Consider the following 14,242-nt stretch of genomic DNA (forward strand, 5'->3'; position numbering starts at 1 on the left):
TCGCTAATTAAATCCATGCTCTACTTTATAACCACAGTGGTTATGTCAAAGCAAGCGACTAATACACCTATTTGGAAAATAATACCTCCGCTAAGTGTATTTCACCTACTGTATGTTGCAGCCAGCACTATTTGAGCAACTTGGTTGTGTTTTTCCCCAGTGAGTAAAACTGTATTTCCCCGCTGTAAGACTTGATACTAACTTATAACACTAATAACGTTACCGCCAACAAAATACCCTCGCTAATTAAATCTATGCTCTACTTTATAACCGCAGTGGTTATGTCAAAGCACGCGACTAATACGGTGATTTGGAAATTAATGCCTCCGTTAAGTGTATTTCACCGTGTGTTGTCTTTGTCTCGTGAACCAGAGTGTATTTCACCAGAGTTTCTGACCGTGAGTAGCCCCAACTTGGGTGTGTGACGCAACTATGTCCTGTCGGGTGTATTGCTCGAGACCCAAGGAAATGTAATGTCAAGTGTGAAGTTGTTTGTATGAGCGGTTCTCAAGGAAGCTGCAAGCAGCAATACCACAGGCCAAGTATTCGTGTTTGAAAGGGCACTGCACTAGTACTGATACTATAGCATCACACCTGTCCACTCAACGCTGTTTTATTCAATTCAATGGGATTCATAAGTATTGCCTTATTACTCCAATATTCAGCTTGATCGAGTTTCATTTCAGCCCAATGTTAACGCCAAAAAGTTGAAATTTTGTTACTTCCACCTTTCATAAAGACTGGGGGTCTTAATGGTAATAACAACTATGATTGCAAAGATGACGACCCTTTACTAGAATGAGGAGCGGAGTGAGAGGGGGGCATCATTTTTAGACAACAACGTGGGGAGCTTGGAGAGGGGCATGATGGGTAGCGTAGTTGTGTTGCTGCATAGCACAGGTCAGACACAGGTTATTAGCAGCTCACAGGAAAGAACACGACACAGCAAGGGCCACAGAGGATCCACATGGAGAGAGAAGTAGAGAAGTGTCTCGACACTACAATGGACTGTCCTCTATGGGGCTAAAAAGAGGAAGTACTGGACAATTCCAACGTAAATAGCAGCCGACAAAACTACTATTTAGCTCGCAGTTGAGGTTGTACTTGCGCCAAAGGCAATGTAAATAAAAATTACTTTGAAGGGAGAATCCAATTTGGATTTTCCAAGCCTCCTGTGGAGCGTTTGTCTCTATCAATTCAGATAAAGAAAACTGTAGTATTATGGTATTAATACAACAGCAACAACAATGCACAACTGCTTCAGTTGTTTCAAAGGGGAAATACCATTAGAAGCTTTCATAGCAAGATTTCACTGTATTGCGTGAGGGCAGAGCAGGGAGGTAGACTATCTGAACCACGGTATAATTACCATGTTGAGTGATTTAAATAAAGTACTTGTTTGTTTAAGGAACTCCCTCTCTCTGGGCAACCCCTATAAAGCTTTAGCTTAGAGAACATGTAACCTTTTTACACGACTTTATTACAATATTTAACAAAAATATGTTGATTCCTTCTGTGTCTGCATTCTACACCACATTAGGGTTGTGTACTCCTAGACAAGATCTACCAAACACTGTGGTGGTCTAGCTCTACTGGACACAATATGCCGGTCCAGCCGGTGCCTCTGGTATCTGGAAAAAAGCTCATTACAGCTGCCAGATGACCTTATGATGCCCATTTATTTACACCTCCCACAGTATGTGAGTGTGAATGTGCACTTCATCAAGTGCAACCTCTATCCTGAACCTGGATGGTCTGATAATCTCCAATGAAAGATTTAAACTTCTGAGATGAAAAGCAAGGTATACAGTCCTGAAAGCTAATTTTTTTGCGGTTAACTAAGAATAACCTGCAAATTTCCGTGAAACATTACATGTGTTTGCTTTGCACTCACTCAAAAATCCCAGTGTGATTTAAAAAAAATCTGTGCTATGAAATCCATTCCCCTTTAAAACATCGTGTGACCACAGGATTTCCTAATTTGACTTACTTCTTTTTTCTCCGTTAACACTATGCCACATTTTGTTAGCCCAAACACCCAACACACTCTATTCAAGCACCAGCGAGATGAATGAAAACCCAGCGGAGCCCCCTGTCTATTGCCATGAAAAGCAACAGAAGAGGGCGGCCGGACCCATTTACCTTCGTCAGCCTCAATAGCTTCAATAGTAGCTGAAGAGAAGAAGAGGGGGGTTGCAAAACGAATGAGAGAAGTGAGCAGAGGAGTTCATTTTGTCCTAGGAACAAGTCAATGAGCAGCAAAGACAGCCAATGCCGACAACAGAGGTTAACGTCATCTCCACATTTTTTATGACAAAAGGACACATGGATGTTAGCAAAAGAGGGGGGGGGGGGAAGGAGGAGGGGATGAGCCTTAGCTTTTTGATGAGTTCCAGATCTGTAAAAAGGGAAGGTGACACATGTTTGTGGCAGCGAACGACCTCATGGAGAGGATTGCGTCTTTGAGGTACAAGTACTGACAAACGAGTCGATGTGGTGAGAGAAAAAAAATGAATACTGCGGGGACGAACACTGATAGCAAATACAACACGTTAAAGCTGGAAGTATATTAGTTCTTTACTGTTACGCACACACAGAGAAGGGAGAGCTGAAATAGGATGAATGGAAAACAGGAATACGGTTTAAGTGCATGTGTGATTGTGGGTTTTTATGGCTTCATTGTTAATGTAAAATCGAAGCGCCGTAAAACACATGAAGCAGCGTTACTGTGGTGTTGTGTGCGACATGAAGCAGCATCTGGAACTGCAGGATTAGCATCTTTTGATATGAAATATCAAAAATGCTGGCTTACTTTTGTGAAGTGCGAGGGGAGAAAAAGAAACCTTTGGTGTTCTAACCACTTACCAAGTTCACACAGTCGTCCTTGAGCTCATAAATTCACAGTACAAGTGTGTAAATCAGCTTTACACAAAGACACGGATGAGGAAGAAGGTGACAGCAAAGTAACGGCTATACAGTACTGAAGACTACAGGACATATACTACCATGAGGATGAGATTTACAAAAAAGGCACGAGAGCAACAGACTGTAAACAGAATGGTTGATGGGAGTCAACATTACAGTAGAAGCACACTGGCGTCTGCTTATAAAGGAGGGGAGCAATGTGATTCTACCAATGTTGCAACAGGAATCTCTGAACATCACTCTACCTTCACGGGGGTTCTCTTTAGTGTCAGCTGCTTCCAAATGGCTTAGAAACAAACACTGTTCAACTTCCATAATCCTATATGTTAATCCTTAGGACCACCACTGGTATGCAGGTCATCAGCAGAAACACAAAGTGTGTTTATGTAAATCTAAAAGAACAGTTAATGTTGGGCTAAAAGCCGTATATTAAATATGGTATTTGAGTCTACTACACATTTTTCATTGGATATGCTGCATTCTATGAATTTAGAGTTAGTGTTTAGCGTTTTTTAGCTTTGTTTATTACTTAATGTACATCTGAATGTAAAAAGTAGTCCTGTCTGTTCAGCCTAAATCAGTACGGCTGACATAAAGGAGGAGAGCTACGGAGGACCGCAAGTGTCTTTGAAATAGTTATAAAGCATTTCATAAATTAATAACTAATTGTACAATAACAAATATGTGTTAATACATTTGTTTACAAATCAATTTATTAATCTATGATTTAATAGAGTATATTACAAAGTAAGTCATTATTCAATGTTTTAATTGGAAATAAAAAGAGGAATTATAAAAATAGATTACAAATGAAATATTAATCCATCAAGATATATGACTAATCAAATTGATTAACTAATAGGGAAAGGAAATTGCCCTTTTAAATACCTGATCAAAATCTGTATCTTAATTCGATTTGTGAATGCAGTTATTTTTGTTTCTCTTTTTAAACTGCATTTTCATATATATTTTTAAATGTAATTATTAATTAATTAATGTATCTTTAAATGATGTACTCATGTGTTTTAATGTCTTTTTAAATTATGTACAATAACAAATAAGTGTTAATACATTTGTTTACAAATCAATTTATTAATCTATAAATAAATGACAAAGTAAATCATTACTTGATACTTTTATGGGAAATAAAATGAGAAATTATAAATATTGTTATTGCACATTAAAATATCAAATAATTATATAATTTGTAGTTTAGTCTATTTATTCATGATTAATACATTTATTTGTAAAAAAAATTATTAATGGCTGTTTTGTATTGTACAATTAGTTATTAATTAATGAAATGCTTTATTACTATTTACGTGACACTTGTGGTCTTCCATAGAGAGCATCCCATCCTCCCTAATTGAGACACGCAGAATTGCCAACTTTGTCCAGATGTTATCTCGTTCCAATTTGGTTGCTTCTCCTCCCACCAGAGGTCACAAATCAAAACAACAATGCAATTTAAAAATGAGCCCAGTTCACAATCTGTGCTCTGTGTGTAGTTTCTGTTTCTTTTTACTTGATTTGTGGAAAAGATTGTTCCATCTGCTACCTGCATCTTCCATAATCATGCGGATGTCATGTGTTAAAGCTGAAACTGAGTGCTATTGTTCTTTAAAGTCAAACTACAGGACTTTTGGAATAAAAAATGACACATTCTTTCATGTTAGAAAAGAAAAGTTGAATTCATATGCAATAAAACACCTTTGCTCGATTCAATTAAGTTAGGGATTTTGCTGCTAAAGCCTCACTTGGTCTGGTATATACCAGAAGATTCTTGTTGCTAATGTTAGCAAACTTTACATGACTTATTATTCTAGTGTATGCTATACTAAAACATAGTTTAGCTTTTTAGCTTTTAGCATTATCACAGTTTTGCTACTTGTTTCCACAGTGGTCGCTGTTCTGGAAATGTTATATACGCTCCCTTTAAAGTAAAGCGGTACCTATTCTTATAAAGATAAGATATTTTGCTTTTTAAAGTAAAAACTATGTAATATTTCTTTGTGCAACGTATTTATGCATGCATTTAGGAAAGTGCTAGCTGATGTGCGAGAACCTGTGAGAGGAGAGGGAAGTTGTCTGGATTTCTGCTTTATTTTGTAAAGGAAAGGCAGACAGCAGCTATCCCCCTTTCATTCACAGTTGCTTGTGTCAATTCCAATTCATCCTTTGAATCACAGCGAGTCCCGCGTCTATCCCGACGGAGCACTGCTGGGATCCGCAACTAACAAAAAAGCGCTCAAATTTGGACAATAAAGTGACCATTTCTGTCAGGAGTCCCAGGGTAAATTTGAAGTGTCTGTAAAGGCGTTTTTTCCAGAAAGCCTTTACTTCCTCGCTGCAGCAGCTTGTCAAACTCATTTAGGGAGTGTTTGGAATTCAACATAAGAGGGTGGACTGAACTCTAAACTTGTCTCACAAAAAGAAAAAAAGAAGAAGAAAAAAATAACACAACAGAATACTTGCACAACCGATTATACCTGCAGTTTCTAGAAAGAAAGGAGAAAGAAAAAGATACAGGTAATATTTGAGATAAAACCAGTGGAATACAGAAAGAGACGGGGGACGGGGAGACAGGGTATTAATGCGAGACATCGGGAGGGAGACACATTAGAGAAGACAAAGGGACAAAGAAAATCCTGAATGTATCCGGCATTGTTCGGGAAGAGTTGACTATCTATAGGAAATATAACTTGATATTCTATCGTCATTTATCCAGGAAAAAGGCTATGTAGAGCAGCTGTTAGAAGTATTTAACTAAAACATGCAGTATAGAAAGGACAGTGAAGCTGCCAGAAACATTTAACTACACTTACAGTATTACTTTGAGGCAGCAATTTCAAATTCCTGGACCATCACTGAGGGAAAAGGGAAGGAGTCTGCATATACAGTATGCCCTAAACACTGAGCTAGCACTTTATTCAGGGTACTGCTGCGTAAGGGGAATTTATGTGTGTGTGAGAATCCGTTCTGGGGGCCAAAGCTGGGGGTCTCGGGGTACTTGGTGACAGTCTTACCATTCTGCAGCTTTTCTTTGCCACCGGACAGCACTCCGCTTGGTAGCATGCCTGTTGGGGTCAGTCCCTTCAGCGTCAGCACGCTCTCACTCTCCTCTCTGAAATATCAACACGGAAATATACACATTATTTGCTACAGTAAGTATTACTACCTTGAGGATTATTTCATTTTGTTTTGGACAATGTACTTTAATATCGACTAAACATCTAACTACTTTCTACAAGATAATGTCAGACATAATTTAAGCTTGTAGAACAAACTCAGTTACAGTAAAAACATTATTTTTTAGGCCACTTGGAAGCAGTGCAACAAGCTGAAAACACATCATTAACATATCATCAGCTTTTAATTTTGATACTGTAAACTTGTAAGCAAACAGTTGCTTTTTTTTTTACACATTCAACAGACATGTGGCAACTAGGGGTGCCCCCTCTTAGTTAATTAGTCGACTAATCGGTCGTTTTGGTCTTAGTTGTCTAGCTCTTTAGCAGCTAAATGCTCCACTATGTTCACAAGCTAGTTGCTAACGTTGTCTGTCTGTTGTTTGGTGCTGGACAAGTTGTGTAAAGTGAGTTTAATAGAGCCTGCTTGGTTGAAGACAGAAGCGAGACTCAACCAATTCAGTAAAGTTGTGGGCTGTAAAGGCCTTTACACAACGGGGGCGTGACGAATCAACAACTTGAAAATGCTAAATTTATATAGCATATATTTTGCATCGAAATTATTCATACCGGCGATGTAAATTTGCAACAGTTGCAACAGTTTTTCAATGAAAGGTTTGAATAGATTTGCGCAGGCAGAGGCCAAAACCAGGATCCTATTGACCCAGAGCAGCGTCTGGCAGTCGGTCTTTGTTGTACAGCCTAAACTACTGTAAGCTATTTTAGTTTACATGCTCTGAGTGAATTTGCCTCTGGTGAACAGTTACACAGCGTAAATGTCTAGACTTTTATTGTGAAAGGTCAGAACGGAAGAGTGATTCTGGTCTGTGCTTCCTTTGTCAAGGCTGAAAGGAGTAATAAAGTTTGCGGTCTTGGTTCTGCACAACGTGATTGGTTGATGTCTTTATTCGCAGTGTGAAAGCTCAGAAAAATCAACCTTCTTGTGAAAAAAAGTCGCAATTTTGAGGCGAAATATTCACATTGTGTGTGAAATTACTCATGACAAAAACAACAATTCGAAAAATTAAGTGACGTAAAACGCCAGTTGTGAAATAGCCTTAAAACAAAAACAATGAGCTGAAAGACGCTACAACGGTCCGTAGAGCTGAGGGTTATAATCCTCTTTTGGTTCGTCGCAACAAAAGACTGTTCACATTAAACATGACTTATTGTTCATACAACAATATTGATTAGTGAAGCTTTAATTCAATCTCTTGTAATGGAGTAGTATCAAAGCTAACAGGACAATGGCAGAACATAAAAGACAAAAAGGGAGTTCATGTTTGCATACCTGAGCACAGAAAATACCCTGGCCATCTTGCCAATGGCACGGATTTTGTTGCGGATGACTTCCTTACGGGCAGAAGCTGTGGCACCTGGAGGAGTCAGAGGTCAGACACAGTCATGCAAACTGTGACTCATGTATACTAAACCATGTCCTGTGGAAGTGTAATATAGACCTCATTGTCTGTGTCCCGTGATATTTAGTAAATGTGCTAAGACACAGCGGGTACTTTTGGACTATTAGTTTTAACTAGAAGTGCATCAGAGGAACACGACACAAACACAGTGTGGTTATTGAACCCCTCAACACATCACAACAACTGAGTATTTCTCAGCATTCGGTGCACTCATGCTGCCTGTCTGTATTGTTCCACTAGCGGTGTTCAATTGAAGTCTCTTCAACCCCTACATACTATTTCCCCCAGGTAGTACTTGTACTACTAAACCTTGTTACATCATCTGTAAAACGGCCTGGTCCAAACATGGCTTTTCAGCACGTTCGATGAGCACACACACTACATGAATTTTTCCTGTGCTGTGTTTTGGTTGCAAACAGGAATTTTCCTGGACTGGAAAACAAAACTTTGTTTAAAGAGACCTTTTTTTTTTTTTTGCACAATAACAGTTTCAAGGCCCCTGGGAGCCAGCTTGGAAAAAATGCATGGAGTATGAAGGATGGAAATGAAGCTGATGTGCGGTGAAAGGCTGGGTAAAGGAAAGAGCTGACAGTCTGATGTCTAGTTTAAGACTCTTCCTCTCGTCGTCTGATGAATAAACAAACCGTTATAACTTTAAAATACGCTTCTCCGCGGGATTTATCTCCCGTAGCAGCGCTTCTTATTTTAACGTGTACAGCAAATACTTAAGCGAATGAGAATGACCTTCCTGGAAATCATTTTGTGTGTGTCAGATTTGGCTTTATCAGAAGCAGGAGCATGTAACTGTAACATTACTGACACATCGAGATCAACAGAAACACTCAGTAGTAGTGTTAGAAGGTGCTTTAAACAGTGCCGTTAGTTGACAGACTACTAAAACGCAGAGAGCAAGCACTGCATAAAAGTCTATCTACCTCTGCACACACCATTACGGCTAATGTCTGTACCTTTTTTGGGGGGATATATTAGCTGTCCTTCTCATGAAACACCCCCAGAAGAGTAGACAAGAGAAAAAGGACAGAGAGATCAGTGGATGGCTGTAGAATGAAAAGAGGAGGTGGCGGAGAGGGGTGCAGACGGCGAAATAAGAGGCAAGAAAAGCACCGAGAGTGTAAAGAAAAGCGATGCCTTGAACACAAAACTCTGGAAAACATAGAAAAGAGAAATTAGATGAGGTAAACCACGGTTGTGACGACATCACAGCATGAGAGAGAGAGAGAGAGAGAGAGAGAGAGAGAAAAGAGGAGGAGAATGCAAAAGAAATGTGTGAAAACCATCAACATAATGGTAACTGGAAACCATGGAAACAATAGCAGATAAAGAGCAGTGCAACAAAAAGGATTATACAGGCACAGAAAAAAAGGACATGAGTGAGAAAGACAACATAGTGAACATAAACAAAATATGTGAGAGTGGAAGTGGCTCGAAAAACTGAAAGAAATGAGCTTAAAGAGGAAACAGTGAAAGGTGAAAGTGAGGACGAGGAAATGTGGAATAAAGTGGATCAACTAAAAGCACTGATTGAATGAGTTGGTGGAACATAATGATTATAATAATATATAATAATAATTATTATTTGAGGGACTGTTCAGTGTGTGAGTTGTGCCACCGTCCAGATGTACGGAAGCCTATTGCTGCCACGCCAGAAAAAAAAAAACGGATCAGTATCACATTATAACTTGAAAGTTTATTGTTGTAACAAGATGTTTTTCAAGTTATCCCAAGATATTTTCATGTTATAACAAGATATTGCCACGTTATTTCGACATACAAACTTATCATGTTATAACAAGGAACTAAAATATATATAACAAGAAAAAGTTTCTTGTTATAATGTGATATTTTTGTATGTAATAATAAAATAATAAAAATATCTTGTTATGTGAAAAACATCTTGTTACAACAAACTTTTCACATTCTAACAAGATATTTTTGCGATATTACGACATACAATCTTATCACGCTATAACAAGAAACTATTCTTGTTATAACAATATATTATTTATCTTGTTGTAACGTGAAATGTTTCACGTTATAACAATATAATCAGTATATTGTTATAACAAGAATAGTTTATTGTTATAATGTGATAAGATTGTATGTCTTAATAACGTGAACATATCTGGTTCTAACATTAAATGTTTTATGTACAACAAGATAAATAGTATATTGTTATAACAAAAAAAGTTACTTGTTATGACGTAATAATTTTGTATGTCGTAATAATGTGAATATATCTTGTTAGAACATGAAAAATTCTTGTTATAACGTGAAAAAAATCTCGTCATAACAATAAGCTTTTCACCTAATAACGTGATGCTAATTGTTTTTTCTGTTTCTGGCGTGGCAGCAATACGCTGCCGTACAAATCAATCTAATTATCTTTTTTTTTTTTACTTTTTCATATACTGCTTATTTATATTCCCTGATTATTAATTAGCCAATCATATGAGCTTAACTTCAATCAACTGAAGGAACAGGTTGCATTTATATGTTTTAAAAAGTTTAAATGTGGTTGAAACCTGGTGATATCCTGACTTTATGGCCTTTGGTGGTGTTTACAGAGTCAGACTGTGTGCATCAGTAAACACAAAGAGAGAGGGAGGAGGAGGGAGGAGGACTGCTGAGATCATTTCCTGTTTGGCAGTAAGAGGTGGGGCTGGCATGAGGGAAACTGGCCATCTCATTGTAGATAAGCTGTGACCCGGGATCAAACAGATGACTCGATACTGCCACTATTATATATGATTACATAAAGCGTGACTACTGTCTGACTAACTGTGCTGTTTGAACCCAAGAGGACGTGCACCACAGAGAGATATAGCACAACAAAACATTTCAAATAATTGTATTTACGGCATTCAAACATTTTTAAGGCCTTAAATTTAGATTTTTCTTTGAAGACTCTCTAAGGCTTCGCCCTGTGTATCTAAAGGAAGTATTTTCAAGCCGCTGAAGGCAATACAAGAATGGTTTATTGATTCGACTGAGTCAAGTGTCAAATAGCTTCTGGATTGTCTCTTTGCTGGGGAGTATGTTGAAGAATGTTTACAAAAATGAAACCCATTTTAACCGAATGGTCTGAAAATAGGGCAGAGTAGCCGTGTGTATGTGCAAAAACACAAGGCTTGTGTATGAGGTTTTGAATGAGTGTGTGTGTCTGGTACTCCTATTAGCAGAGGACTCCCTCTAGTGGAGCAAAGTCAGACTGTAGTGAGAACTGCTGTGCTTACCGTCCAGCTCCTCGTCAGTCGTCAGCTCATCATTGGAGCAGATGCTCAATACGTTCACTAGCATCTCAGTCACTGTGAAGAAATGAGTAAAAACATATATTTTACAACATGGCACCTATTTTTTTTAACATATCTCTGCATGTATTCCACCTGGTAAGTGTGTCTGAAGGTATCCAGCTAGGACAAGTCCAGTTAGACGGACAAAGATTCACCCTGGTGACCCCTCCCTGCACACCCAGTGAGCAGTGTCCACCAGTGACATTGCAACATTGTTAGGAACGGCCCTGTGCGGAAGGGTCACACCCAAAATAGGCTTCCTGGAGTGAGTGCATCGGTCGTAGTTATGTGTGATTCATTGACACAGAAGTGTCACAGATATGGCCGTGTGGTGCCCTAAAAAAACAAACGCCTGAAACAATCTTCGAAGCAGTAAGAGAATGCAAACCTTTGCTCATGTTTGGCCATTTTTTAAACTTTCAATGACTTGCACTTTTTGCTGATTTGCAGGATTTAGCGTTGCATGTTTCTGGCTCGTAAAGCATGTGTAGTGCGTGTTGTATTTATGAACTGTAATTGGCTATACTGCTTCATTTCTTGAGGCAGGGCCATTTTCATTACTGACTCGGGGAAACTAAATGTGCATTACAACTTGATGGTGTAAACAACATTTGGCAAAAACTGCTCGTACTCAATGTTCTCATTATATCACATCGAGAGCGTACTGAGAATCTACTGTATGTGTGTGCTCACCCTTCTCCCCGACGAAGGGCAGGGACCAGGTGAAAACGTCCATGAAGTTGGGCAGCCAGTAAGGGTGAGGTGAGCAGTTGAACTGTCGGATGTTCATCACGTTGTTCTCGTACTTCAGCACTGCCGCTGCGGAGGGGGAAGAAAAGACGAGGACAGGCGGTTGTTAAAATATGTCCAAATATATAAGGTGTGTATCGAAGGTTGTGATTATTGTAACATCTATGTGACATCTATCTTTTCCTCTTCTAAAGTCTCAGATAGAACAAACACAGCAGTCTGAAATCAATACTTGACTCCATACTTCAACAGACCAAGAGAAAGCATCGGATCTGATTAAGGTCCAGGTCCATTACCAGCCTCCATCCTGTTCCCAACCACCACTTAGAAATACTGTGTGGTCTCAGCAGCTTCACATACCAAGGTACAGTACATATCCCTCTGTCGGACTGTCCAACATGCTATTAGCCCGGAGAGGGTTACCCACAAAGTACTCAGCCTAAAGTACCAAGAAACAGGGATGGTTGTTGGAGTACATCACCATCTGAGGAGCCAGCACATTAAATGGAAATAAATACTTTAGTTTACTAAACTGGCTTTTTGTATATTCATGCGGTCCGTTAAGTTATTCCCCGACGGTCTGAAGCATTTCTTCTTCAATTATTAAATAGAATAACACATTTGAGTTTAATGTGAAAAGTTCCTGGCTGTTTTTGTTGTTTACCTTGCTTGGTTAATGATTCATTAGCTGCAGGTGCTGTGCAGACTTGTGACTAAACAAAATCACCACTTGCTATGGAGCTCCATTTGGCTAAAAAACAATTGAGAAAAGTGTTAAAAAAAACAAAAAAACACTGTCATCAACACCAAGACTGAGCTGAGGCCTGGATGGAACTCAACATTTTGTCAGATGCTGTCAGTCAACCTCTGGGTGATGAGAGTGAATAAAAGGATCCAGTATAAAGCTACCTATTCAAATTCTAAGGTGATGTATTAACATCAGCGTTTGTCAATCTCCCACTCTGACAGAAGGACTAATATATATACACTGTATTGCAGGTTGAGACGTGTAAATCCAGGCTCTAAAACTGCATCCAAATGAAGGTAACCAGGGTTTTTGAAAAAAAAAAGAAAAATCAATCCCCCTTTTCCCCGCTCTGGAGCATTTCCTCTGCGTATTGATTACCGCCCCCAGTTGCTGAAGCATGTCTGTCATTCACAGGATTGGACACGAATAACAGCACAGAAACACATGGCTCAGCATTTGGGCTCTATAGGCGGAGCACTTTTCATTAGTTAACAGAAAACCATCAATTCCTGGTGGTGGTGGTGAGGGGGGTGGGGAGAGAGAGTAGCCAGCAGAGACAGGAAGCTAAGGTAATGATCATATAAACACTGTGTGATGATCATTTTCCAGGCAATATGTGCTGCATCAGTTCAATAATTTATAAGACTGAAGTTTGCTTTAAAGGTGCTATTGAAGACATTCAGCCACTAGATGTCGCACTCTCCCTCCCCCGTTCCATTGTATTCACTTCACAACAAGTGGTTGCACAACCTGCATATTTTATGGTCGAGTGGAGTGACACTGAGACACGTGATACCAACGTTATATTATTGTCTCACAAGCCTAGTTAGAAGTGGGAACCAAACATCAGATATCTTCCACAGATATAAACAAAACATTTTGGACCCGCCAACATTTTTCAAATGATTAATTCACCATCATAATATTCGTTACTTTTATTTGTCACCTTTTGAAAAGCTCTGTAGATGTATTTTTTTATTTTTTTAATTATTTGTCTACATATCGAACTTTAAAACAAATTATTTTTGGTAATTTTAATGATGTTTATTTTTTTTCTACAAAGTAAAATTAATTCTATCAGAACAATTAAAAAGATGCTACAATCATAAAAACAAATCTACACATAGTGGCTTTAAATTATTAGTATTAAGTATTAGATTATTATATTAATCAGGTGACAGTGGAGACTCCAGTGGGTGTGGTTCGGTTGGTGTTCACAGTGAGGGTGTAGAAAGGGAAGCAGAATAAAAGCAGCAAAAGCTAATTAAGCCGTGTGTTGTTGTGTGATTAATTCCAGCCTGCTGACAGGATGCATATAAAGTATTTCTCTGTGTGACGTATTTAGTATATATTTACAGAAATCCTTATCATAATCACACGCCGACATAAAAAACACTGACCACAGGGTGCCCCGCGTGACCTCACCCGTGATTAAGCCACGGTGTGAACGTGGGCGCCGAGGAAAACATGCCCAACATAAATATACCCGTGCTGTATATAGAGAACCCGGCCTCTTACATACACAAGGCCAGTCTGGTGGCCCAGATCTGGGGGTAAGCGGACACCGTGGCTGGGTCACCGTGGGGGACTTTCCTGCCTCGGCCTGTCTCTCCGGTTCGGGAATAGCAAGTCATCAAACCTGGCATCCCAAGCAGCTATAACCTCGGTGGCAACGCAAATGGGGTCAGAAAACATCCTGCTAGGGCTGGGGCTTGCCTCAGTGTGTGTGTGTGGAATCAATGAGGCATGGTAATGCATATAGTGCGGTAACTATGCAATCAAAGTGGTCCCTTAAGTACTGCAGAGCATTATATTCCACAGCCGTCACCTCTTTATCCCACTCTGATACACACATCCTCCAGCACAAACGGAACAATCTCCTGCAGGGGGGAACATCCA

The 14,242-nt window shown here is 39.2% G+C and overlaps 1 protein-coding gene across 3 annotated transcripts in view; it reads right to left on the minus strand.

The window, feature by feature from the left end:
• Positions 1-14,242, minus strand: part of LOC141760213 (protein phosphatase 3 catalytic subunit alpha) — an 80,258-nt gene that overhangs the window by 4,628 nt on the left and 61,388 nt on the right. Inside the window, exons 9-13 of one of the 3 annotated variants that reach the window (XM_074622822.1) lie at positions 11,539-11,664; positions 10,789-10,860; positions 7,405-7,489; positions 5,952-6,049; positions 2,143-2,172 (exon numbers count right to left, since the gene is read on the minus strand). In XM_074622822.1, the coding sequence (XP_074478923.1) occupies positions 2,143-2,172; positions 5,952-6,049; positions 7,405-7,489; positions 10,789-10,860; positions 11,539-11,664 (411 nt within the window). Of the gene's footprint in view, positions 1-2,142; positions 2,173-5,228; positions 5,424-5,951; positions 6,050-7,404; positions 7,490-10,788; positions 10,861-11,538; positions 11,665-14,242 lie in introns of those variants that run through there. The other 2 variants (XM_074622824.1, XM_074622823.1) reach the window with 2 other exon arrangements.

Source organism: Sebastes fasciatus, chromosome 22 (genome assembly GCF_043250625.1).
Source record: "Sebastes fasciatus isolate fSebFas1 chromosome 22, fSebFas1.pri, whole genome shotgun sequence".
Taxonomy (NCBI): domain Eukaryota; kingdom Metazoa; phylum Chordata; class Actinopteri; order Perciformes; family Sebastidae; genus Sebastes; species Sebastes fasciatus.